The sequence below is a fragment of the Syzygium oleosum genome, unplaced genomic scaffold (assembly GCF_021117445.2).
Source record: "Syzygium oleosum isolate NSW1041296 unplaced genomic scaffold, Sole_v2.1 Sole_v2.01, whole genome shotgun sequence".
Taxonomy (NCBI): domain Eukaryota; kingdom Viridiplantae; phylum Streptophyta; class Magnoliopsida; order Myrtales; family Myrtaceae; genus Syzygium; species Syzygium oleosum.
The window spans coordinates 582,525-610,197 of record NW_026607485.1 but is presented as its reverse complement, the minus strand read 5'-3'; the positions used below and the strand labels follow the sequence as shown (position 1 = coordinate 610,197).

The window sequence follows — 27,673 nt, the reverse complement described above, 5'->3', positions numbered from 1 at the left end:
ACTCTCCACATGCCCCCATATCGTCTTCTTTGTTCTTGTGACATAGAATAATAATAGAAGGAGCAAGCAAAATCAGAGATCAACAACTGACAATCATCGTTTGACAAAAAAATAGTGACAATCATCGGTATGTCGATGAGATCAATAAACGATTAATGCTGTTTTTATATATATATGTATTGACATAATGCATTGTGGAAGTAATACCAATAAATATTCTCAAATAACATGAGTATTCCATGTATTCTCCATAATTCAATGCATCACATAATATGTATTAATAACATAAACCATATAGTAGGCAACAAATATCAGTGTCAACCACTCATGTCAAGAAACCCTATGGTCACATTTGCGCCAAGTGACACGATTTGACATCCATATATTTATATATATGCACAGCCCAAATTAAAGATTTTTTGAAGCGTATTATCGTAAAAGCTATCGAGCTACTGCATACAAATTGCTCTATATCAAAATTGCTATTACAGGTCAAGGCTTAAACTTAATTTGTTCTTAGAACTTGAAGATGTTTTATGGGTGTTCAAGGTAGCTAGGCCTTTGCGTTCATGCTAGTAATTGTGCGTATAAAAAAATGAAATAGGGTTAGACCTATTATATGCTTAGTTGTGCATACAATTATAGATCTTTTGAGTGGTCACATGTCAAATTATTACTGATCATTCGAAAAAAGGAAAGCAAAGGAAAAAAAAACTTCTCGGAGATTAGTAATGCCCTTTCGTGGAAGCCAGCAATTTATTTGTGAGCCTATGGAAAAAGCTAACCTGATGACGTGAAGTACTTCAATTACAAAAAGAAAAATGAAGACTCAACAGATCAATGCCATTTCCTCGAATCAGGTATGCGGTTTTCAGTGAAAATAAGTCCATGTGTTCATACCTATTACATATCTTGGTCCTTATTTATGTACCATGCTTTCCAAAAGTTCTGCTATTATTAATAGATCTAATATTATTTTTTGCTGGTACACTTGATTGTGTGTGTAATGATATATCTCTGGAGAGGTCATGTGTTAAATTATTATACAGCAAGGAAAAAGCAACTTCTCAGAAGTTGGGGATGAAATTTCGAGGAAGCCAGCAAAGATGGTTTTATCAGCGGGCCCATGACCTAAATCACTATAATCCACCTCCCTAGAGTTGTTTGTCGGTCCGTGCAACAATCGAGTGTGCGGATCTCTACTTACTACTCTTGTCGGCCACAGAGAAGTTTGCGTCGACCAGACAATCGGAATAACGCGGTGGCACGCGGTCTTCAGTGAAAAGAAGTCCATGTGTTCACACCTTTGGATGTCTTGGTCCATCCTTAAGCCCACCGTTTGCCAAACTACTAAGAAAAGTTGTGCACCTCTGTCCTCTTAGTATAAGAATAACTCAACAAGAAGATCAAGTGGTGAACGAACAGCCTGGTAAAACACTGTACCAAATCTTAAGCTAGCACTCGCTGCCGATTGTTAAACTCCATCATCCAATGGCTTCTTCATCGAAACCCAAAAGGAAATACGACGTCTTCTTGAGTTTCAGAGGCGTGGATCTGCGCAACAACTTTGTCAGTCATCTCTACAAAGTTTTAGATCAAAATGGAATATACACTTTTATTGATAGAGAGGAACTGAGGAAGGGAGATCAAATATCGCCGGTGCTTATGGAGGCCATCGAAGAATCGTGCATCGCAATTATTGTTTTCTCGGAAGATTACGCTTCCTCTCGATGGTGCTTAGAAGAGTTGGCGAAGATTATGGAGTGTAAGGAGCAAAAGGACCTCACCGTTCTACCACTTTTTTATAAAGTGGATCCAAGAGAAGTGAGAGGGGGGAGAGAGAGTTACGGGAGAGCTCTGGCTAAGCATGAGTCCAAGTTCAGGAAGGATTCGGAGAAAGTGAAGAGATGGAAGAAAGCTCTTTTTGACGCCGGTAACTTGTCCGGGTGGCATTTAAATGATGGGTAAGTTGAGTGGAGTTTCATATTTTGTGCAAGAAACTAATCCTTACAAGTAAATATATAGACTGTTTGTGAAAAAAAAATTGAATTGACACGCACATGATTGTAAGTATAAAATGTTAAAACTTGATCTACCGATGGATAATATGTTAATTGGCGTTATTGCACTTACCCCATTTCATTGGAAGGAGTAAGAAAGTTCGCAACGCCAGATACAAAATAATTAGTTTGTACAGTCCATCTAAGGCAATAACATTGTGCTTCAGGTGTTTACTAGTTTTCGAACAAAATCTTAGCCACCATTCAAAGTTCGAAATAGCTCTTTTTTATTAAGCATGAAGATAAATCGCATAGAACATTCAAAAGAAAAAGTAAGTAAATAGTCATGTATAAATCAAAAGAACATGAATCACTTAAAAGCGACTAAATATTGAACCCTGAATTTGTTTTGATTGGTTTAAAGAGCTCTTGGAGTCCTAATTCGACTCGGTGAGAATAAATATTGTTTTGGCTATAATTATCTGAAAAAGGGACACACTGCTTTGTCATTATTGGATGGTGATTACTCATTAAATTCTTATTCAATTGCTAAAACGATGCTACAACTTCTTTTTCTGCTTGTCAGAGATGAGCCAGAGCTCATACAAGGAATTGTGAAGGAGATCTCTACTCACCTAGACCGAACACCTTTGCATGTTGCTAAGCATCCGGTTGGGATAGATTCCCAAGTGGTTAAGCTGAAATCAATGTTAAACCTCAAGTCTGATGATGGTGTTCTCATGGTGGGAATATGGGGACAGGGAGGCATAGGGAAGACAGCTTTGGCAAAAGCCCTTTACAATGCTATTCATAGACAATTTAAAGGTTCATGTTATCTAGCAAATGTTCGAGAAACTTCAAAAGGTTGCAGGGGTTTAGCTACTTTGCAAGAAATATTACTAAAGGATATGTTATTACTGCAGCAAAGATTAGAAGTGTCGAATGTCGATGGAGGTATTAAAATGATACAACGCAGACTTCGCTACAATAAAGTTCTTCTCATCCTTGATGATGTGGATGACTTGGGCCAGTTAAATGCTTTAGCAGGAAATGGTGAGTGGTTTGGTAATGGGAGTAGGATCATCATTACTACAAGGGATAAACATTTGCTAACTTGTCATGAGATAGATCAGGATCATGTGTATGAAGTTAAAACACTGGATGATAGTGAAGCTCATGAGCTACTTAGTAAGCACGCTTTTCTGACACACAAAAAATTGAAAATCAGAACAAATCTAGTGAAAAGTGTTCTAAATCATGCTAAAGGCCTTCCTTTAGCACTTGAGGTGCTGGGTTCCTTCTTATGTGGTAGAAGAGAAGATGTATGGGAAAGTACACTGAATAAACTTTCTAGAATTCCTAACAAAACTGTTAATGATGTGCTCAAAATAAGTTATGATGGACTAGAGAAAAATGAGAGAGAGATTTTTCTCCACATTGCTTGCTTCTTTAAGGGGTGGGATAGGGAGTATGTAAAGAAAGTCCTCGATAGTTGCGGTTTGGAGGCAACAATTGGATTAGAAATTCTCATTGAGAGATCCTTGATAAAGATGGAGCACGGATTTGAAGGAATCCTACAAATACAAGCGCACGACTTGATTCAATTGATGGGTATGGATATCACGAACCAAGAATGCTACGATGATCCCAAGAGACGCAGTAGACTATGGTCGTATAATGATGTTCTTGATGTTCTGTCATGCGACAAGGTTTGCAAATATGATTGAAATTCTGCTCCTTTAACTTTGACTCTATTTACTAAATATGCAAAACCTATATAGTCTTGTTTTATATACAGGGAGATTGTGCAGTAAAAGCCATAGTGTTGGAGCTACCCAAGCTGAAAGAGATGTACATCGGCCCTAATGATTTTACAAAAATGAGAGGGCTGAGATTGCTCATCATGCGCAATGTGCATAATTCTTTCCATGGTCCTATATGTCTTCCTAATGCACTAAGATGGTTTCAATGGGTTGGATGTGCTCCTGGAATTCCAGAATTTTCCTCTGGTCCAAAGAAATTAGTGGGACTTGATATGCGCAAATGCAATAATATCCCAGTACAGCCAAATCAATATAAGGTGAGCAGATACTTGCATAGCCCTTTTGAATTAAATATATGAAATTTGTGTTTTCTTCCGGATGTTTCTCAAAGTTGGTTTCATTGTCTTTGCAAAACTTCAACAAATTTTAAATTTTATTGATTTCGGGAAATTTCATTGTGATAGAACACAGTCTTGACATATATTCCGTTTTAATCATTAGCGAAAGGGTCTCTCATCTCTCCTTATATTAAAGAACAATAATATAAGGAGAGATGAGGTCACATTGTTTTATGCCTCTTGATGGATCAAAAGGGTCCAAAACACCACCATTAAGCAAAATGGTGGCAAATGGCATTCAACAAATTTCGCTAATGATTGTCAAATGGCATGGTTTTGTCATATGGCTCACATTCTCAGGCTTGTCACATGACACTTCATTTGAATTTTATGATTGCCACATGCAAGACATGAGGTACAATTTTATTTTAAACTAATGAAGGATAGATTTAGGTGAGGTGTACCGGTTTGTGATTTTTTGTTATATAAAAATTAGTTTGGGATAAATGTATCATATTGGTACCAGTTTAGGATTTTTGTAAGACGAAAATTAATTTGAAATCTGGGTACTGATTTGGGATTTTTAATGGTATTTATTCTGATTTACTAATTGTTAACACAATTTAATGTGTGAATTTTTTTATATTGTGTATGTATATATTAATAAAATAATATCTAAAATGCAAAATCATAAGAGTTATCTCTGATTTGTTAAAATGTGTGTGTATATATATGTATAATTACTGGTAAAGTTTCTAAATGTTTAGTAATTTCTCAATATAATATCTAATTCTCACAAAATCAGTTTATAGTAATATGAATGAAAAGTTAATTAATAGTTTAAGAAGTTTACTCAGAAACCTGAATAGTAGGTTCCAACTTGCCTGATCTCCTGATGCTCCTTGCTTCCTTCCACATGCAGAGTGTTGTGGCTAAAGCATATGTATTCGTGACATATCCTTTCCTCGAGAAACCCAATCTCCCCGATGTGCTGTGTAGCCAATTTTATAACCCTCAATCAACCTAAGCCCCTAAAATAAATTATGATATTATTAATCATCAATATTTAAAAACCATGGATAACGTGAATGACATCCGATATTAAATTACCATCATTTCACAAGTTTGACTCCCCCTCTATGTACAACAACTTACATAGGCCTATTTGTGGACTCCGCAGTAGATCACCTCTACATTAAATAAACAAAATGCTTAATATTTATGATTGAAGACCTAAAATGTAGTAATTTCTTAAAAGATCACTAGCGGATATTCTTCACTAGTAACCTATTCTCAAACGGGAATTCCATGGTTTAAATGTAATGAAGCAACATCATCATGCAAACACCCTTTTTTGTCCCTTTCCAAATGCTAACAAAGCTGGTTTCACTATTTTTGTAGGACTTCCAAAATTTGAAGTACATTAATTTCAGTCACTGCAAGTCGCTGGTTCGCATGCCTGACCTCTCATGTATTCCAAATCTCGAGGAATTGGATCTCCGTAATTGCAAAAACTTGGTAGAAGCCCACGAGTCCATTGCATATCATGACAAGTTACAAGTGTTGAATTTAAGGGAATGCTCTAAACTTAGTGTTTTTCCAAATGTGCTCAAGTCCAAAAATCTGCAAGCTCTCGATCTTTGTGATTGCAAAAAATTTGAAAGGTTTCCTGATATTCCTAATAAACTCGAAGCCTTGAAAGAGCTTCGTTTACGAGGGACCGCTATTAAAGAACTTCCTGCATCAATAGAGAATCTTGTCTCTTTGGAGACAATGTATTTAAATTTTTGCAAGAACCTAGTAAGTCTTCCCTCTAGCATTTATAAGTTACAAAACCTTAAAAGCTTGCTAGTTGAGCATTGCACAAATTTTATCGGGTTTCCAAAGTACGATGATTCAGCTGATTCGTCCATGAAGACCATACTTTCAAATTTACGCAGGTTGGACCTTTATGGATGTAATCTGTCCGAAATAGAATTTTTTGAGAATCTTTCCTTTTTTCCCTTCTTGAGAGAATTGAGTTTGGGGAAGAACAATATTACTAGCATTCCTACATCCATCAATAAGCGTAAGCGTATGTCCCGTTTGAATGTTAGAAAACGCCATCAATTACAAGAGATGCCCGAGCTTCCACCATTTTTGAATTATCTTCTGGCGGATGGTTGTGAATCTGTGCAAGAAACTGGAGATTTAACTTTAGTTCATGAATTTGTCCACAGAGGGTTGACCAAGGCTAATATTTCCCCACTTAACCAGGTTACTCTCTCTCTCTCTCTCTCTCTCTCTCTCTCTCTCTCTCTCTCTCTCTCTCTCTCTCTCTCTCTCTCTCTCTCATATATTGATGTGGAGTATATGCTGGATAGTGTGCTTGTATATTGCATGTATATTGCAATAGCAGAAAATGCAAGTGGAGGCTTAAGAAAAGCAAACAAATATAAAGCGAGGTCAAACGTTTGATGTCAATGGGCATTCTCCCAAGAGAAATTATCAAAAGAATGGAAGAGGTTTTTCTTTATATCAATGTGGTATCCCAGAGTTTTTTGAGTACCCAACTAATCTTCATTAGATGGGACAATCCAACACTAGGTAATTACCAAGGACATGTAGGTTTATGTTGCTGAGAGTAGCACAAAGAAAATGCACCCTTGTGGTGATTTGAACTCTGGACTTGATTGAGGATGATAAACATGTTTACTCCTTGTGAAACCTTAAGGTTAAAGACATGTCAATAGAATAATGGAAAGTTGAATAGAATAGTGTGCTGTGGCTATGTCGGGTGTCACACGATCGTTGGCTCCATTTTCCTCCCTCAACATTTATTTCGTTACAGGAAATATGAAAGGGTGTTAATTAAATAGATAACATTTATGTTCTCTAGGACTAGAACTTAAAAAATACATTTCTATAGTTAGAAATAAAGTTAGAAAACATAGCGGCATAATTAACCTACACAGAAAACTACCATATATAAAAGGTAATTTACGTAAGAAATATAGTTATTATGTAGCCAAAAAAACTTTATTAATTAATCGTTTTGAGATGGGCATTAATTGATAAGGAGATCACATGGTGAAACATAATATCAAATAGCGTTCTTTAAATCAGTTATCATGTGGATGGTACAAAATGAAAACCAATACATTACAAAAGTTAACTAAGAAAGAAAAATGTCGCACCATATAGTCTGTATTTTGGCGTAAATAATCAGTATATGACAATGATTTGAGACTAACGATACCAATAACAAGGAAAATGTTGCATATGTAATTGGCTTGAATAATCAGTGTAGCCAAATGCATTGAAATGGGGGTGGCTACTGTACTCTTATGGGAATGATTTCTATCACGATACTTGTATATTAATGCAAATAAGGATCACTGGATCTCTACTCATTTATAGAGCTCCAGTTCGAAGTGGAATTGACTAGGATTACTTACTAACTCAAATTGAATTTTCTATTTAGGTACAAATAACAAACTCAGTATTTTCTAACGGTCTATCTTTATAACAGGATCTTCATTACACAGTTTGTCTGTCTGAAAAAGAGATGCCAAAGTGGATCCTCCCTATTGAAGAGGATTCCGTATCTTTCATGGCTTCAGAGGACCTCTACGACAAATTTCTTGGATTTGCTCTCTATGTCGCTCTCGGTAATGATGAACAAAGAAATGGACCCCCTTTTGAGCTTGTACCACGTGTTGATGGTGAACGTCGGAATGACTATGTACCATATTGGAAACCCTTTGAGTTGAATTCAGATTATACATGGCTTGAGTATTTCATGCCATTTGAGCTGTGGGGAGTAGTCAATTTTGGTCAAATTGATGGGAGATACACACAATTTAGCCTTATGGTATCAAGTAGGCACTTGAAAAAGTGGGGATTCCGAATAATATGCAAGCAACTAGAGGACAATTTAAAGGTTGAGATTCAAGACAATCAGCTAATCAATCCAGTATTCCTCTACGAGGTTGGTCATGACTCAACTGGTTCAGAAGTCAAGAGTTCACTTATGCACCAAGTTAGTTCGATCAAAACAGATCTACAAAAAGGCTTGCAAGGTCAAATGAGTACTAAGGAACATAGTCAAATAGGATCAAAGAGAAAACATGAGTTTATTCTCTCTCAAGGCAAGCGAATCAAGGCGATGTTGACTTCGAATTCGACCGATGGAGATGAGAATGAGATGAGAATGATAGATCTACTAAAAAACTTGCATTTGTAGTTGGAATGACGGAAACTTGCTAAGGAAGAAATTTGTAGGTGAGTGAACTTAGCTATATTGATTACAATGTCTTCTTCCTTCTTGTTCTTATCGTTTCTTTCTCGAAAAAACTTGTTACCCAAGTTGACTGTATATCCTAAATAAAATTATGTAATTCTTTTTTCTCTTTATCTCTTTTCTTTTTTTAAGTATCATAATATATATTTTTTATTTTGTTTTTGTTAAATCCTCTTTTCTCGGCCCTAGGCAAACTTCTCATTCCACGGACACGACTACTCATTTTCCATCTGACACCACTGAGCTCTGACGAATGGAAGATCACCACCTGCCAATGGATGCAACGAACAGAAGAAGTTCACTTCCTAAAACAGAGTCCCTAGTGAACTGACGGCGATAGACACTGGCAAGCGAAGGCAACGGACTACCACCGCTAGCCGAAGCCGTGGTTTTGGGCTTCATGCAAATCGCTATGGATCAGATAACACCTGGCACATCCGAATTGTATTAAGTTGGTGTAATACTTGAGCTGGATTTTGAATTCGATTCATATAATGTTACAATTGCACAGGAACTTGAAGAATGTGTGGTTGAATTTGTTCGAGAGACATTGAATTAGTGTTTCTTCTTAAGTTTAGTCTGTGGATGCCTGGAAGTGAATTCATTGGTAATCGACCTTACACGCCGCAAAATCAGTAACAATCCCTAGAAGGTATATCTTTTATGTGTTGTAATTATAATATCAATAATGTGATCCCACACTCAGTTTATTATTGTCTACATTAATTAATTTCATCGACGTTTATTGAGCGCATTAAGGTGTGTGATAACTATGGTGATCGCCCAATATCAAGATAACTATATTGATAGAAGAAGTTATCTATAAAAGTATGAATGAGGATATAAATAGGTTATCTAAGCTAAACCCTCTTATCATCGAATCCAATTATCTGATTTAAAATATCAGAAAACACACTATCGATGTTGAGAGGGTGATTGGCTAGAAGTAGGGGTGCCATAACCGAACCGAAAAATCGAATCGAAATACGAACCGAACCGAACTGAACAGAAAATTTGGTGCATTTCGGTTCGGATCATGGAAAATTAGTCGTAGCTTTTTTGCGGTTTGGGTTATTTCAGTTTGGTTCGGTTAACCAAACTGAACTGAAAAGCCAACTTAAATTAAAATCTCTCTTCTTTCTCACCCCTCTCAAACCCTAACTGGCTCTGAACCGAGAACAAGGACTCTCTTCTCCGGCAGCTCCTTGGTCCCTCCTGCCAGTCGCATCTCGGCTGATTTCGCCGGAACCCGTCGGAACCCTAGTTCCATTTATTTTCTCGTCAAGAAACAGGGGAAGAAGAAGGAAGAAAGGAGCCACTTGATTCCGAGGAAAGACTGGAAACGGAAAAAAGCAAGGAGAGGTATCGGTCTCTAGGCCAGCCATGAGCTCCCGGGAGTTGATGATCTCGGGCCGGGTCGGGTCGGACCATACATGTGACATTCCGAATTTCGGCCCATAGTTGGGATTTATAAAACGTGTAATTCGTCAGTGTGCTTATAGTAAAATCTCGCCCGGGAACTGATCACTCTCGGTTATTGTTTTAAAATTGAGATTTTTTTGAATTTGGACCATCGGTTTGCAAATAATATTTTTTGTTTCCTCGCGTGTCTTCCACCGCGCCGCCGTTCGCCGCCGCGCGCCTAGACACTGTTCACTCGGGCCATTTTAGGCCCGAGCCGACTTTTCCCGGGCCAAAATCTAGTAAGTGGCTTCCTAAACCCTACCTAGTATTTTGGGTACTTTATTGACTTGTCTCGGGTTAGGACGTGTTGACGGCGGTCCATGTGAAGGCATGAATGGCCGATGTGCCAAATGGATTCGGGCTTGAGACGTGTTGACGGTGGCCCGTTAAAGGTGTGTTGGACCGGGACGTGTTTACGTCGGTCATTGGAATTTGAGCCCGGATTGATCGGAGGGCTACGGACTTGGGACGTGTTGACGGCGGTCCGTTGTGCCGGGTGACCGTGATATGATGATGAACTATTCTTGCATTATCTTGTTTGGACTAATATGCAGGGTTGGCTCGTGATTCGAGGGCAAGGTAAGTGTAATGATGTGAACTCTATATGTTATGGGGTAGTTTGCATGTACGACTTGTCTGGGTACGCATTAAGGGTATCTCGGAGATCGAGGACGGGTCGAGTGTCCCGTATTTTGAGTTTCCCCTTTTGTAGAGGAGTTAAGTTCGCGAACCATTGTCCCTTTTGATGAGTATTGTATGTATTTGCCAAGTGTAGGAATTACAGTTATTATTTTGTGCTATTGTTACCCCTTGTCATTATTAATTGTCCGGGTTGTTTCTATTTGCTTCCGCGCGTGCCTAATCTCTGATGTTTGGGTTGGGTCGGCGACGCGTCCTGGGACGTCGCGTTCAATGATTGACCATCGCGGGATAATCGCGCGCTCGTAGGGTGCGAGGCGTGACAATACAGGCCTGGATTCGGACCGGAACGACTTGGGGTTGGAGAGAGGGGAGGGAAAGATGGATTCGAGGGTGAACCGTGGCAGAGGAGTTGGCGGCATGGTGGTGGTGGCAGCGGCGGTGGCAGAGGGCTGGGATGGGTCAAGGGTGAGGAGACCGTAGGTGGTGGAGGTGAGGGAGACGATGTGGTGGTCGAGGGCGGAGGTGGTCCTGATGGGAGAGAACTCGTTGTCGTGACTCAGCAGGTTAGAGGAGACGCAACCCATGGTCCCTTGGTAATCACTGTCAGAGCTCCGGAGCTACTAAACTTATCAGCTTTCCTTCCTCTTCTTGAAACCGAAACTGTGACATTCTGAATTTCGACCCATTTTCGGAATTTATGAAATGAATATTTCTTTAATGCACTTTCAGTGAAATCTCGCTCGAAATTGATCACTCTCGAGTAGACTAACCGTTAGGGAATGGCTAGCTAGGAATCGAGTACGTGGACCTAAGAACTTGGCCATGGATTGACACTTCGACCATAAGGATTGGCGAGGGAATATTTTGGACCGTTAAAGGCCGATTCAAGGATGGTTATGGAACGATTCGCAAATGTCGTGCAATTGGATAGCGGGTGATTCCGCTTGGCCATTGTATGAATTTCGAACGATCTTAAACCTAATCCGAACGATCACGTCATTTGGAACTAGTGATTGACCCTCGCAATTACATGACAACCGAGGTCGCCATGGCTCGAGTAAACTTAGATGTGGCTCGATATCGAATCGGCCACGAGTCGATACGCGTAATTCCTAAAAGCCGCCCGTTAGTTCGAGATACACTAAAGTCGCATTCGATTGAATTTGGCTATTAATTAGACTCCGAATTGGGTATCGAAGTTTCAAGATTTCCACAACTAATTTATTGGACGTCGTCTCGTTAAAGTGTGGCCAATTATTGGGTTGATCGGAATTGCGGAAAAAGGAAAATTACGGACAAAATATTTGGGTGAATAATGTTTAAAATCTCTCTCTCTCTCTCTCTCTCTCTCTCTCTCTCTCTCTCTCTCTCTCTCTCTCTTTTTCTTCTTTTTCTTCTTTTCTTCTTTTCCTTCTTGGCTTCGTGTCTTCCGCTTCTTTCTTCTTCACTTCTGTTTCTGGTTCTGCTTCTTCTGTGGCTTCTCCATTTCATCCTGCCAGACCAGCCCCTTGTTCAGCCTTGTTCCGACCAGCAGCCGCCGTCCAGGTCACCGGAAGCCGCCGCTCACCGCCGGAGACCGCCGCTGCTCACCGCACCACCATTTCTTTCATTTCTTGCTCGGATTTCTTGGGTTTTTCCAAGTAAGTGGCTTCCTAATCCTTGACTAGGCTAAGGGGTGACTAATGGACATGTTAGGGATGGTTTAAGGGCTGTGGATAGTTGGTTTAGTAGCTGGTTGTGCTTGGTTTGCTTGGTGGTACTTGTTGGTTGATTTCCGATAAGGTTGCTGCTGCGTCGCTGGTCTTTGCTATTTTCTCTGTGACTGTTGTGGGACGAATTTGTGAAAGTGTTCTTCATGAAAGTTGTTCACAACATCTTGAAGTATGACATATATTAAATATGGAATTTTTAGATATCATTTAGGGTCATTCGCAAGTCCATTTTTGGACCGTATTCAGTCTGCCGGATTTACTGTTCACCCGACCTTCTGGTCTTTCCGATTTTCTATAAATTTTTCCAGACCTCTTTTCAACAAACTTCCTTCAAAAAAATTTTTAAGAAAATTCGTGTCTATGACATATAAAAATTTCAGAGCTTTCCAAAGTGATTTGAGTACTGAATGAGTGTATTTTGTTGGTCTGAGGGGCTGTCCGAGCGAACCGGATTCTGTCCGGATTTGAGTGTCAAAACGAAGCATTTAAAGTGAGAACTGGATTTTGTGTCCTTCATGAAAAAATTTTATCAAGATGTTTTATACAACATATCCAAATTTCAGAATTTTTAGAGTTGATTTACTATTTATTTCAAACGGATTTCGGTCACTGCACAACTGCTCAATTTGGCCCCGATTCAGTGCATACTCGGTTTTTCTCTCTCTCGGGGACTTTTCGGAGATTTTGTTACAAAAGAAAGGCGAGGCTTTTTAATTGATGAGTGCAGACTTAGTTGGCATTTGGTTAATTCATAAAGATAAGAATTGGTAATGGTTGTTGAGTGTGTGCATGGTCACGACACGTTCCGTCTAGGTGGGGGTTCTAGACGATGCCCGACGGGGGTTCGGATGCCGTCTAGGCGGGGGTTCTAGACGTTGCCGATCGTGGTGGAGGCCGAATCGATCCTCCTTTGTGGAATGCCGTCTGGGCGGGGGTTTTGGACGTTGCCGTCGCCGAAGTAGCGAGACGATGCCTGGTTATGCCAGAAGATCGGCGGGGGTTCGGTGGGCCGAGGGGCCGTTAATAATCTGGACATTTATAATCGTGTGTTATGCATTGGGGAATGCAATGTGCTTGTGTTGCTGTTGAGCGTGTCTGGATTAATAACCGTTTTATGCTGTTTACGTCATGTGGTTGTATTATGTGCTCGAGGAGCGAATTGCCATGTTATGGCGATATTCTAACGTGCATGGCTCACGTATGTGCTGAGGCGAGGTAAGGGTGCCTATGATTGTTATGACATGTTGGATGTCAGTATTGCATGTTTAGAATTGTTCGGAAGTACGCTTTGGCCTAAGCGAGGCTTAGGTAGTTGCTTATTGAGAAGTGTTCTCATGGTTGTATAACCAAACCATTTGAGACCCGCGATCGTGATTGATCCGGAGACGTTGCCAGGATACTACGGGGATTGAGGATAGGTCGAGTTACCCCATCTTTTGAGTGTCCCTTTTTGTAGAGGAGTTAAGCTTACCAACCACCCGATCCTTGTTGTTGTGCGTGGTTCGTAGATAGTGGCCTCGTAGAAGGCTTGCAAATGTATGTGTTGTAATCGATGTTATGTTTATAAAAGTGTCTTGTTGTTGTATATTCTTTGTCTCTCTACTATCCCATTGTTTATATGTTGTACGGAGAGTTCGAGGTTGCTTCCGCATGCATTACTCGTTAGTGTTTCGATTGGGTCGGCGACAAGTCCTGGGATGTCGCATACATTACGACCACGAAGAGATGATCGCGCGCTCGTAGGGTTCGGGGCGTGACAACAAAACAAGAAATGGCACAATGTGGGAGAGAGTTTAAAGGGTGTGGAGAGAGAGAGAGAGTGAGTTCTAGCTTCGATCCAAGAGATGACTTCTTTGGAGGAGAGAGAGGGGGAAGCAGTAGAATAAAGTAAAAGGGAATGAGTAAAATATTTATATATGAATAAAAAGCAAAAGAAAAAAAACAAAAAAAGAAGAAGAAATCGAACACCGAAAATCGAAAATTGAGCCAAACCAAACCGAACCAAACTGGTTTTTCCGTTCGGTTCAAGCGAGATTCAGTTCGTATTTGGTTCAAGCGAGATTCGATTCGGTTCAATGGTTTACCACTAACGGTTCAGTTCGGTTCGATTTTTTTGAACCGAACCGAACAGTTTACACATCTAGCTAGAAGTACCTATTGACGATCATCAAAGCTCCATTTATCAATTCTCGATTTCATCAATGGCTAGAGGTTAGTACATAATTCTTCACATTTCGCAATCGATTCTGATTATACATGGTTTTTGTTTATCCATCAAAATCAGAATTTTCTAACAGTTGGTATCAGAGCATGTTAATATCTCTGCCTTGATGGATTTTTTTTAATAAGGGGAAAAAATAATCTATTATGCAAAAAGTCTGACAGCATATGAATGGTTTGTCAAATATTGGAAGAGTTCCATTGGATACTAACTTCATTCACGTTATTTACAACTTGTCAAGTACCATATCATGTTCAATATTTATAAAGGATGATGTTTTTGAAATGAAACTGTAACAATCTGAATTTTTTATCCTTTCTCGAGATTTATGAAATGAATATTTCGGTTAATGCACTTATAGTGAGATCTCACCCGGAACCGCGCATTCTTGGGATGCTAACCTTAGGGGTAAGGCCATTACGGGATTGAGTTCGCACGACCAAAGAACTCGACCTTGGTTCGACCTTCGACCATAAGGATTGACGAGGAAATGTTTTGGGCCAACCGAGACCGATCTATTTGATTGATCGTGTCCGAAGGGAACTAGCGATAGACTCTCGCAATTATATGACAATCGAGGTCGCCCTAGTTCGAGCAAACTTAAACGTGATTTGACTTAGTGTCGGTCACGAGTCGAGGGCGCGTAATCCCAATGAGCCACCTGTTAGCAAGAGATAAGCTAAAGTCGCGATTGTTCGATTCTAGTCATTTCTTAGAATTCGGGCCCGGGAATCGAGAATTTTGAAAGTGACAATTTTGAGCGGCCGATGACGTTTTTGGCTTGGCCAACCTTGGGGCCACCCATTTCTGCAAAAAAATGGATTTCGGTTCGGGACCGGAAAAATGACCATTTTGCCCCTAGGCCTAATTTGGGGTATTCCGAATTTTGGATGATATTTGGGGATTAAATTAAGGATTAATTTATGTGTATTTCAGCCCAATAATTCATTTCTCCTTGGACTAAATTGCCCCTAGCTTTTTGGATGAGGATGAATATTGGCCAAGTATTGAGGGGCAAAGTAGGAATTATGAAAATGTTGGTCAAACTTCTTTGACCCATTAATATATTTGTCTTTCCCCTCATTCATTCCCCATTTCCCCCGGCCACTTCTCCTTCTCCCTCTCTCTCCCGAAATTCTCTCTCTCTCTCTCTCTCTCTCCTCACCCCACCGATTGGCTTTCTCTCTTTTCCCTCCCTTCCCGTGCATGAACCCAGCTAGGCCGGCGACGCTGCTGCTGCTGCTGCTGCTGGGCCGGCTGTTCCAGCCCCTTGTCCAGCCCGTTTGTCCGCCTTTTCAAAGTAAGTGACTTCCCTAAACTCTCCCTAGGACCTCGGGTATTGTAGGACGTGTTTAGGGCTCGGTTTAGGTGATTTGTGTGGTTGTTTTGGGACTTGGAGTGAGGCTGGATGTTCGGTAGTCGTGGACTGAATTGAGGGGTGGAAATATGAAGTTTGGGAGGTTCGGATAGGGCCGTGATGATATGGAATGATTATTGTTTGAATCCGTGAGGTTTGGTGTGATTCTCGGATTCGTGACTACTGTACCTGTCCGGTTTGCTATTTTTTTGGAAACTTTTGGGGGCCGAATTTGAGAAATTTTTCTTCATGAAAGTTGCTTCCAATATCTTGAAGTATAACATATTTTAAATTTGGAATTTTTGGAATCCATTTGGGTCGCACGAAAGCCCATTTTCGGACCGTATCAAAACTGCCCGGAATACTGTTCATCCCGACCTTCGTGTCTTACCGAATTTTTATAAAATTTTCCAGATTTATTTTCAATAAACTTCCTTCACAAAAGTTGTTGGTGACTTTATTTTCTATAACATATAAAAATTTCAAAGCTTTCCAAGGTGATTTGTCTGTTGAAAGAAATGTATTTTGAGGACAAAACAGTCTGTTAGAGCGAACTGATTTTGGTCTGATTTCGAGGGACAAAAAGGCATGGTTGGAGATTGAACCGGATTTCGCGTTCTTCATAAGAAATGTTTATCAAGATGTTTTTTATGATATATCCAAAATTTAGAATTTTTAGAGTTCGTATATGCAATTGTATGGTTTGTGATTGTTGGTTGATTCTGGATTGTGTCTTGGGCTGAATGTGGCGTGATTGTGTGCCGAGAGTGTGTGGCCATGAGGCGTGATGGTGTGATTGCGCATTGAGTTCGTGTGCCAAGCATGGGTGATCGTGTGGTATGTGTGGTATGAGTGGAACAAAGGTACGGGAATGTAGGATTGATTGGAAAGGTTCCGTCCTGAGGCGTGTTCGTTTACGCGGGACGATGCCGTCCCTGACGAGGTGACGATGCCCGGCCCGACGGGGTGACGATGCCTGACGAGGTCAGAAGACCGTTGGCCTGATGCGTTTTACGCGGGCGCGGTAGTGGTGGAAAGGTTGAGAACGAGTTGGACTTGGCAAGACGTGAGAGAATTGAGAAAGTTGACGCGTGGTGTGAGTTCGTGTGCAAGTGTGGTTTGTACCGCGTATTGTAGTGCGCGATTATGGGGTAAAATCTGTTAGGCATGGTATGGGACGTGCCAAGTAGGTTTTGTCTTATAATCGAGGCATGCGCGCGGTTGTGATGCATTATTGTGGCATGTTGGTTGTATCATTATCTGAGGTGCAGGAATGTGCATGATGGGTTCCAGGTAGGATCGCATGTGATTGTTATTTTGGTTGATTGTTGTGTGTTATGCGTGTCTCGTCTGGCGGTACGTGAGAACCTATGTGGGGTTTGGGGTTGTACACTTATTGAAATTCATTTCACGGTTGTATAACCACCACTTTCAGACCCCCAACCTTAGACCTAGGAGGCCCGCCTCCTCTTTTTGAAGTTTGAAGAGCTGCCCATGGTGCCTCAGTGAAGCCGCAGGCAATATCCAAATGATCCTCCGGAGTACAAGCCAGAAGATCAGGAGCAGATTGGGAGGAGGACGACCAGTAGGTTTCCCTAGGGTATTTTAGGGGCTGTGTAATATAGGTCTGACTAGTAACCTTTTGATAGATAGGTCGACCTATAGTGAAGTTAAGTTAGCCAAGCCACCTGATCTCTTTGTTATGTCGGTGGTTGTGAATGTTCGCTTATTAAATTTGGTTGTAACATGACGTTTGTTTGTTCGGTGCTATGGCGTTGTACATAAATGAATGTTGTTGTTATTTGACTGTCTGGTTGAGCTACCCAATCGTTGTCTTTATAGTCAGGGGTTTTATATTCGCTTCCACATGTGTTTTCGATGTTTGGGATTGGGTCGGCGATGTTCCTGGGACGTCGCAATAATTCGATCGGAGTAGGGGATGTCGCGAGCTCGATGGGGGTTCGGGACGTGACAGAAACTCAGGTTGTTTTAGAGTAACTTTGTTGCCCTACTACTTTTCCTAAAAGGTTTGATGTTTTGCGAAAAATATTGTAAGTTTAAAGTCAACTGTCACTACAAAAAAATAACGATTTAGCCACGGAAAATTACCGATGAAAAATTATTCGTTGCTAATTTGCGACGAAAACTAAATTCGTCGCTAATTTGCGACAACAAATTATTCGTCGCTAATTTGCAATGGAATTTGCAACGAAAATGAAATTCGTCGCTAATTTGCGACGAAATAATTTTCGTCGCAAATTAGCAACGGAATTTGCGACAAAAATTAAATTTGTCGCTAATCTGCGGCAAAAAAAAAATTCGTCGCTAATGAATTTGCGAAAAAAATTATATTCGTCGCTAATTTGGAACGAAAAAAAAATCGTTGCTAATGAATTTGCGACGAAAATTAAATTCGTCGCTAATTTGCGATGAAAAAAAAATTCGTTGCTAATGAATTTGCGATGAAAATTAAATTCGTCGCTAATTTGCGACGAAAAAAAAATTTGTCACTAATGAATTTGCGATGAAAATTAAATTCGTCGCTAATTTGTAACGAAAAAAAAATTCATCGCTAATGAATTTGCGACGAAAATTAAATTCGTCGCTAATTTGCGATGAAAAAAAAATCGTTCGCAAATTAGCGACGGAATTTGCGATGAAAACTGAATTCGTCACTAATTTGCGACGAAAAAAAATTACTCAAATTAAAACTCTTAAGGTTACTCATACAAATTTGTGAACGCTGGAGACAAATTTTAGTGCAAAACAACATTTTTCAACGACAGCCACCATTCGTGCCTAACTTCTAATTATTAGTTGTTGGATCATAGATTTTATGATTGTGAATCTTAAGCTTTCAATCTTATATCTTGAGATTTTGTAGCTTTTTATTTAAATATTTACAATGCACGAGTTTTGAATAGACAGTCGTGTTTGCAAATTTAAGATTGCTCGTTATATATTGAACATAAGATTATCGTTTTATTATGAAATACAATGAAACGATTGCAGATAACCGATGAGAATCCTAGACGGGTTTGTGATAAAACATCAAAAACTCATAACAGGTTGGAGATGGATAATAAAAGAAAATTAACGGGAACCCAAATCTTTCCTGCTTTCATCCCCAACGAGTGTCACCCTAAAAGAACACGACCAAGTTATATTGAGTAATTGACGACATGACCAAAATGAATACTAAAGTGTACATAAGAAAATGTTCTTTCACCTACTAATGTTTGTCCAAATCCATTCATTAGCCGTTGCTACCATCCATTCCCACTCCCAAAAAAACAGTAGGTGGTTGTAGGGGTGAGCAAGATGGACCGCCTAAATCAGGATCGGACCGGACTGACCGGTTTGGTCTGGTTCTCGAGAATATCGATCCGGTTCCCGGTTCTTAAAAGTGGAACCGGTTTCTGGGCTGTCCGGTTCCTGGTTTTAGGGTGGGAACCGGACCGGACTCATAAATATATATATTTTTCTAATTTTTTCATAAATATATTTATTTACTTTTTAAAAATTTTGAAAAAAATAGAAAGCCTAATCTAATTTCCCAATTCCTTCTTGCCTTTACTCAAATTTTTCTAGCCGGTCTGGTCCCTGGTCCTAGAAACTAGGAACCGGTCCTCCCGGGTCGGTTCCCGGTTCTTGGACTGGATCGGACCGGCTAGTCTTGGAACCCCAAGGTGGTTGAATCAGCTAATGCTTACCATCGTTGAAGGGAAGGGAATTTGGAAGAGCATTAAACTTAGCAATATACGTTCGACGTATGTGAGCCAAAATTGATCTGAACCTTATCAGAAGCATCGCTACGCCAATTTTGTAAAACTCGCAAGTTGTTGTCGACGGGGCGGTGCTACCTAATTAACAAGAGTTGCGGTGACCGCGTCGGACCATAACTAGGGTTGCTCGACCCCCCACCATCTCGCATCCCGCCCTCCCTCTCCCTCGATGGTGACCGATGGCGACTCCGCTCCAGACAATGGCTAGTCATGGCGGATGCCCATGCCATGCTTTCAAGGGACACAACACCGTCGACGTGGCGAACCCAATCCCTCTATCTCTCGTTCTTTAATTTTTTTTAAAAATTATCTTAAAAGATGTTGTGGAGTTTTTTGACATAGCATTTCTCTTGCAATAAAAATTTTTAATATTCTCTTCATCGTTTAATGCCGAATAATTTTCAAATTTTCCCCTTTACTGAAGAGAGAGGATAACCTTTTCGCCGGTCAAAAATTCCACACCCCAAAAGAAAAATCCCGCTCCGACCCAATAAAAAAAAGAGTTAATACCATGAAAAACCCCAAACTGGTATACTTGTGACAATTTTACCCCAAACTAATTTTTTGACCACCAAAAACCCTAAACTGATACACTTGTGACAATTTTACCCTCCGTCAATTTCTCCCGTTAAATTTGCTGACGTGGATGACGCTTGATGACGTGGCAAGCCACGTGGAGAGCCACATGGAAATAACTTAGTTTTTTTTCAAAATAATAATAACTTGATTGATATTTCTTCAATTAGATCACGTTCTTTCTTCATTATAACACAAAACAAACCCTAGCGACAGATCAGTTCTTCTCCTCTGACATTCCCTTCGACAAACCCCCTTCTTCCTATGGCCACTTCCACCTAGCTTGGTCGCGATCTTGGGCTTATGTCATAGTTTTCATCTTGTCGAGGTAGGAAAATGATAGCCCTCTGTTCCACGTCGCGTTCGAGGCACTATGTTTCCGAGGGGACCTCCTCTCTGTCTTTTTCGTTGGATCCTCAGCCATAACCTTCTGATTGCATATCTGGTTGCTTCACTTGTTTTCGGTTTGTGTCAAACTCGGTCTTATGTTTCTATGTCTCGGCCCTACATGATTTATTGCTTGTCCGCGAGTTTCTTCGTACGCTTACGTATTCCTCTTGCTATGTAGGTAAGTTGGTTCATGTCCTCGTGTCCCTGTTAGCGTTACGTGATCTTTCCAACCTTAGAATCGTACGTGTGTCGAAACTTTTAACATGAAACTTGCATGTGAATGGTATGATTGACTCGTACACCACATGCCCGATGAAATGCCAGAACCAAATTCACTTAAGTTTGTCACTGATTTCGGGTGTCCTTTGAGTGTGATTCTACATGTCTTATGATAGTTTACTTTTTTGGCTTGTATGTAGAACTCGAAAAATATCAAGCTTCTTGTTTGTCGAACTCGACCTTCTCATCTCGTATGTCGAACTTGATCATCCCATCTTTGCTAGTTATCTGTGAGAGGTTATTACAAAATAATTTGTTTGTTTGTTTTTCTCTTGCAGATGTCTAAGGATTTTACAATTGCACTTAACCTGGGTGGAGTTATAGAGTTTGGAAACATCACAAAGTACACAGGCCGCCATGTAGAATATCTCCATCGTTGTAAGTCAATGGTAGTGAACTATAACACAATTGTTAAGGCTGTTATTGGTCTAGGATATTAAGTCGAAAAGTTGTGGTACCTAATTCCCGGGAATTCGTTGAGAAGTGGTCTTGTGCAGATTTCTGGTGATGATCAAGTGCTAGAATTGGTGGGTCTAGGATTGACTTTTGGTGTTATTGAAGTATATATTGAAGGAGCAGCTCTTGGTGATGGTAATGGTTCTTCTACCAGTGGCGATAATAGCGATAGGGATAGTGAATCAGAACAAGATCCTGGTACATTATCTTTAAGTGACGATGACTTCATTCTCGATGGTGGTAATGAGGATTTCTTTCTTGCAAGGCAAATAAGAAGAGAGGCTGATGATGATGCAGCAGCAGCTGCTGCTACTATCATTGATATAGTTCCCGTTAACATTCTTGAAAATGAGGAGGAAGGTGAAAATGATGGAGACATTGATCTAGAAGAACGGGATGAAAATTTGAGCCCTCCTAACTCTGATGGAGATGAAGAAGTCTGTGACCAAGGAAGACCGAAAATCATTAGATATGACCCCAAATGGGATCATAAAGAAATACAGTTTAAAGTAGGAATGAGATTTGCCTCACGTGCTCAATTCAAGAAAGCTGTGCAACTTTATGCAATCATGAATGGATTTGACATTGGATGGAAGAAGAGTGAAGAGACAAAAATGGATGGTAGGTGTATGAATGGCTGTGAATGGAGAGTTTTTGCTAGCTGGATGCAAAGTGAGAAGACTTTTATCATAAAAACTGTTGGAAATGAACACACTTGCCCTAGGAGCATGAGAAATAAGAATGCAACGTATGTATGGCTTGCGGAGCAGTTCTTGCCTAAAATTAGAGCTAACTTGAAGTATACAACGTCACAAATGCAGGCAGATGCAATGGAGATGTGGGCACTGACACTAAATAAGAGGACTTGTTATAGAGCGATTAATAGAGCTATTGAGATCATTAGAGGTCCATTTGTTGAGCAATACAAGTTGTTGCACTCTTATAAGGCTGAGTTGATTCGATGTAGTCCGAACAGCACATTTGACTTGGAAGTTGGACGATATAATACGTTCAAGAGATTCTATGTGGGCTTCAAAGAACTGAAAGAGGGTTTTCTAGCAGGCTGTAGGCGAGTAATTGGATTGGATGGATGCTTTACGGAGACTTTAATTAGAGGGATGTTGCTCTGTGCTACTGGTAGAGATGGAAATAACCAAATGTTTCCAATTGCATGGGCTGTGGTTGAAGCTGAAACCGAAGAATCTTGGACTTGGTTCCTCAAGCTACTAGTGAAAGACTTGAATGTGGGACAAGGTCTTGGCTGGACCTTCATGAGTGATCAACAAAAGGTAAGGTTGTGCACAAGCTTTACTAATAGAAGTATTTTTTTGTTTATAGACTAACTTATTCGCATGTTAAATAACGTGTTGCAGGGTCTTCTCAATGCAGTTTCTAAACTCTCTCCGCGAGCAGAGCATAGGAATTGTGCTCGGCACATTTATGCTAACTGGAAAAAACTATACAAGGGAGAAACATTTAGGAATTGCTTTTGGAGAGCTGCATATTCGACATATGAGGCCGATTTCAACATAGCGATAAAAGAAATGAAGGAAGAGTCTGTTCATGCATATGAAGACTTCATGAGACAGGGTCCAGAACACTTTTGCAGGGCATTTATCAAGTGTGGACGAAATTGCAATGCTATCGAGAATAATTTGAGTGAGACATTCAATGCATATATATGCAGAGAAAGGGAATGTCCCATTGTTGATATGTTAGAGGGCATAAGAAAATTACTTATGGTAAGAATGTACGAGAAAAGCCAATTAATGATTGGTTCAAGAGATGAGATTTGTCCAAGAATCAGATTGAAGATTGAGGAGGAAAAAATGAAGTCTAGGTTTTGCATTCCAAGGCCATCTACGGCTTCCAGATTCGAAGTTGAAGTAAATGATGACACGTTTATGGTTGATCTGAATGAGAAGACATGTACTTGCAGACAGTGGGATATATCGGGGATACCATGTAACCATGCTATCTCGTGCATCAACTTCATTAAGTGTAATGTAAATGATTATGTAGCTGAATCTTTCAAGAAAGATGCGTACAAGCGTTGCTACCAATTTGCATTACCTACCTTGAATGGAAGGAAGATGTGGCCAAAGACTAGTGAAGAGCCTTTATTGCCTCCGCCATTCAGAAAGCTTCCGGGGAGGCCTAAGAAAGACAGGAAGAGACCCAATGGTGAGACGAAAAAGGATGAGAAAAGCAAAAGAATAAGGAAGCCAAGGGTCACCAACACCGATCCTACTAAAATATCTAAATCCGGTATTACCATGAAATGCTCCAATTGTCATGGTATTGGACACAACAAGACAACATGCCCCCAACCTTCGGCACCTTTAGAGATCAAACTAACGGTAAGGAAATTCAAACACAAATGTGATACACTTTCCCTTAAAATACCTTTCTTATATATGTCTATTATACAGGGCAAAAGAGGTAGGCCAAGGAAGCATCCAAAGAAACCAACCATTGAAGAAGGGGCATCTAACAAACAAAGTGAAAGTACCACATCTGGATCTGTAAGAGCACAATCAAATATTGTCAGATTTGAGAAGAGGAGGGTGAGTGGTCCACCAATACAATTCATATGGTTTTTGATGATGCCAAAGTAAAATGTTAATATGGTTTGTCTTCTTATAGGTTCTACAAGGATATGGATTTTATGTATCTGAAGCCACTAGAAACTCACATTTAAGGGTGAACATTTTATTTTGTTGAGGATTTTTTAATCTACTATGATTAGCATAATAACATTATGTTTTTTCCGTCATTTTTAGATGCCTGGTAGTAACATAGTACAAAAAATTCATCAAGGTGGTGCAAATCATACAGTGGATATTTCAAGCCAAGTTTTTGGACCCTCTCAAACTCAACAATCTCAAAGTGAAGCAAGGCAATGAACCTGTGGGGAGAGTTGGATGTTTGGTGTAAAGCTTGTTCTGTAAAGCTTGTTCAAGTCTAGTATATATTCACTTTTTTTGGATGGTTGTGATATAGAACATGCTTTTGGACCTCTGCTGTCTGGTGTGGATTGTGCCTTTTTTGGCTAGTTGGCTGGTTGGATGTCTGGTGTAAAGGCTATTTTGTTTGTAAAGTTTGCTGAAGTCTAGTGTAAAGGCTATTTTGTTTGTAAAGCTTGCTGAAGTCTGGTATAAAGGCTATTTTGTAAAGCTTGTTGAAATCTGGTAAAGGGTATTTTGTAAAGCTTGTTCAAGTCTGGTAAAGGCTCATTTGTAAAGCTTGTTCAAGTATATATTGATCCGTGGTTTTAGTTACGTACTCTCCATTTTGTGTGGATGATGTTATTTGCATTGTGATGATGAATTTGGTCAATCGCATATGGTTTGTATGCTGGAAGGGACTCTCTCTCTCTCTCCGCCCATTTTGATGATAAATACTATTGAAATTGATTTATGGTTCCACAGCTGCTAGAATAGGTTAATATCCTAATTTGGACTTCTCTGCGATATTTGCATCTTAAGTTTTCTTTTATATCTAGACAAGTCTATTGCTTCTGGCTCATTATGTAAAATAGTACTTCATTTGTATATCTGCGCATACAATCTGTCTTTTAGTTAAAAGGCATCTTCTGCGGCACAAGAACGAAGTGCTGCATTTGGCAGGCTTCCAATAGTCTTCTAATAATGATTCCAATAGAAAGAAATAATTTCTAGTATTGATGATATAAAGGCAATGTTAGAGTAATCTGGAAAATAAACTCGACTGCACATCACAACTCGGTCAAATTCGAAAAAATTGATGGAGGGTATATTTGTCACATGTGTACTAGTTTTGGATTTTTGGTGATCGAAAAAATTAGTTCGGAGTAAATTTGTCATAAGTATACCAGTTTGGGGTAAATTTGTCACATGTGTACCAGTTTGGGGTAAATTTGTCACGTGTGTACCAGTTTGGGGTAAATTTATCACATATATACCAGTTTGGGATTTTTTGTGGTATCAAACCTATGAATTTCCACATCAACCTGCCACGTCACCATGCCACGTCACGGAGCGTCGTCCACGTCAGCAAATTTAACGGAAAAATTTGACGGAAGTTAACGGAGGGTAAAATTGTCACAGGTGTACCAGTTTGGGGTTTTTGGTGGTCAAAAAATTAGTTTGGGGTAAAATTGTCACAAGTGTACTAGTTTGGGGTTTTTCGTGGTATTAACCCTAAAAAAAAACACGCCCACACCCTGTGCGATGCTTCCATCCAGGCGCATCCCCCATTGGGCGCTCCACCGTCCTCGCGGATTGTGATCCGCGTGACTCCAACCACGAACGAATCTCGCCCGTCCAATCCACCTGCAATCCAACAGCCGGATCTCCTCCCCTCTCCTCCGAAACATTTTCAAAATCCCAAAACTTTTTCCCTCTCCCGCCTCGCTCTCTTCTTCTTCCTTCCTCCTTTATATATTTTCCTCCGCTCGCAAGAAACCACCAGATTCAACCCGCTTTCTCTCTCAATTTTCCCGAGAAAATTCAATACCCAGAGAAAAGGGAAGAAGGAAAACTTGCTGATCGGCAAGGCCCGCACGAAGCATACGGCCCGGAAGTCCACCGGCGGCAAGGCCCCGTGGAAGCAGTTGGCCACCAAGGCGGCCCGGAAGTCGGCCTCGGTGACTGGCGGGGTGAAGAAGCCGCATAGGTTCAGGCCTGGGACGGGCCTTGCTAAGGGAGATACAGAAGTACCACAAGAGCATGGAGCTGCTGATCCGGAAGCTGCCCTTCCAGCGGCTGGTGCGGGAGATCGTCCAGGACTTCAAGACCGACCTCCGGTTCCAGAGCAGTGCCATCGCCGCCCTCCAAGAGGCGGTGGAGGCGTACCTCATCGGGCTATTCGAGGTCACCAACCTGTGCGCCTTCCACGCCAAGCGGGTCACGATCATGCCCAAGGACATCCAGCTCGCCAGAAGGATCCGGGGAGAGAGGGCTTAGTTATAAAGGGGAATGTGGTTAGATCTTTGTCATGTTGGAGGGTGTTTGGTTGTAGGCTTGATTATGGAGACTTTGAATCGTTGTTATGTAGATGTACATCTTTGGGCATTAATGGAACGTGGGTTTGCTTCGCTTTCTTTGACTTTCTTGCAAATTTTGGTGCTTTTCAGTATTCATGGGTTTGATCTTGTGAATCGATGTTCTTGGAAGACAAGAACAATAGATACTTTAATTTAGTGGTCACTGGGATGGTTTCAAGGAATTAACAATATAGTTGGGGCTGAATTCGAAAGTCTCTTGCTTTCTTGTGCGAATGCAGGGAATTACATAAGCCATGTCAATCACGCCAGAAATGTTTTGTTTGATCTGCAAATAATACTTTTTTCTAGAATTATCACGACTCAAAAGCTGAATAATAGAACTCGATCTCAAGCTGTCCAAGCAAGTAGCAACATTCTGTATATAATGACTTGTGATTGGGACCATTCTAGATGGTTTGAGTTATGACTGTATTCAAATTCGTCACTAATTTGCGACGGAATTAGCGACGAAAATAACTTTCGTGGCACGGTCCCAACTATTTTATTTTTGTTGCTAATTCCGTCACTAATTAGCGATGGATTAAAATTTTGTCGCAAATTAGCGACGAAAATAACTTTCGTGGCACGTTCCCGACTATATTATTTTCGTCCCTAATTAGCGACGGATTAAAATTAGCTACTGGCTTCGTGACGAAAATAAAATCCGTCGCAAATTAGCGACGAATTTCAATCCGTCACTAATTTGCGACGGAATTAGCAACGAAAATAACTTTCGCGGCACGTTCCCGACTATTTTATTTTCGTCACTAATTCCGTCGCTAATTAGCGATGGATTCAAATTCCGTCGCAAATTAGCGACGAAAATAACTTTCGCGGCACGTTCCCAACTATTTTATTTCGTCACTAATTTCGTCGCTAAAATTAGTGATGAATTTTGCCACGAATATAGTTCATGACTAATTAGCGACGAATTTTGCCAATAATAAATTAGCGACGAATTTTGCCACGAATAATTAGCAACGAATTTCGCCACGAATAATTAACGATGAATTTTGCCACGAATATATTTCGTTGCAATTTAGCGAAAATTGAAATTTTTCGTCGCTAAATTTTGCGACGTCAAATTGGCAACGAAATTTTTTTCGTCGCAAATTTCGTCAGAAATTCGTTTAGTGACGAATTTTTCCATTTTTTTCGTGGCAAAATTCGTCGCTAAAACCTACTTTTTTTGTAGTGTGTACGTTCTCAAAATTGAATTTCATTTTGGGTGAAAACCATAGATAATGACAATTTGGATTTAAAGTCAATTTTCTGAAGAACCTACATTTGGTAAGTATTTAGTAGGCTCACCTCGCTAACTTGCATGTTTTGCAGCATATTAAATGTTTGATATAGCAAAAGTTAGTATTTGAAGATTCTCA

The 27,673-nt window shown here is 40.2% G+C and overlaps 2 protein-coding genes and 1 pseudogene across 4 annotated transcripts; all 3 read left to right on the top strand.

The window, feature by feature from the left end:
• Positions 1-1,491: 1,491 nt before the first annotated feature.
• LOC115664953 (disease resistance protein Roq1-like) lies at positions 1,492-21,778 on the top strand. The gene is made up of 8 exons (XM_056315761.1): positions 1,492-1,964; positions 2,587-2,785; positions 3,799-4,080; positions 5,503-6,357; positions 7,613-8,122; positions 21,088-21,198; positions 21,307-21,702; positions 21,761-21,778. The coding sequence occupies exons 1-8, from the start codon at positions 1,492-1,494 to the stop codon at positions 21,776-21,778; spliced, it is 2,844 nt and encodes a 947-aa protein (XP_056171736.1).
• Positions 21,135-24,352, top strand: LOC115675634 (uncharacterized). Of its 3 annotated transcripts, none has more exons than XM_056319412.1 (4): positions 21,135-22,554; positions 22,639-23,625; positions 23,698-23,832; positions 24,049-24,352. In XM_056319412.1, exons 1-4 carry the CDS (start codon positions 21,781-21,783, stop codon positions 24,169-24,171), a joined length of 2,019 nt encoding a protein of 672 aa, XP_056175387.1. In that variant the 5' UTR covers positions 21,135-21,780; the 3' UTR covers positions 24,172-24,352. The 3 variants fall into 3 exon arrangements, with proteins under 3 accessions (XP_056175387.1, XP_056175384.1, XP_056175380.1); XM_056319409.1 differs by having other exon boundaries at positions 23,912-24,352; XM_056319405.1 differs by having other exon boundaries at positions 22,639-23,832; positions 23,912-24,352.
• LOC115664843 (histone H3.2-like) lies at positions 24,272-26,353 on the top strand (annotated as a pseudogene).
• Positions 26,354-27,673: the final 1,320 nt, after the last annotated feature.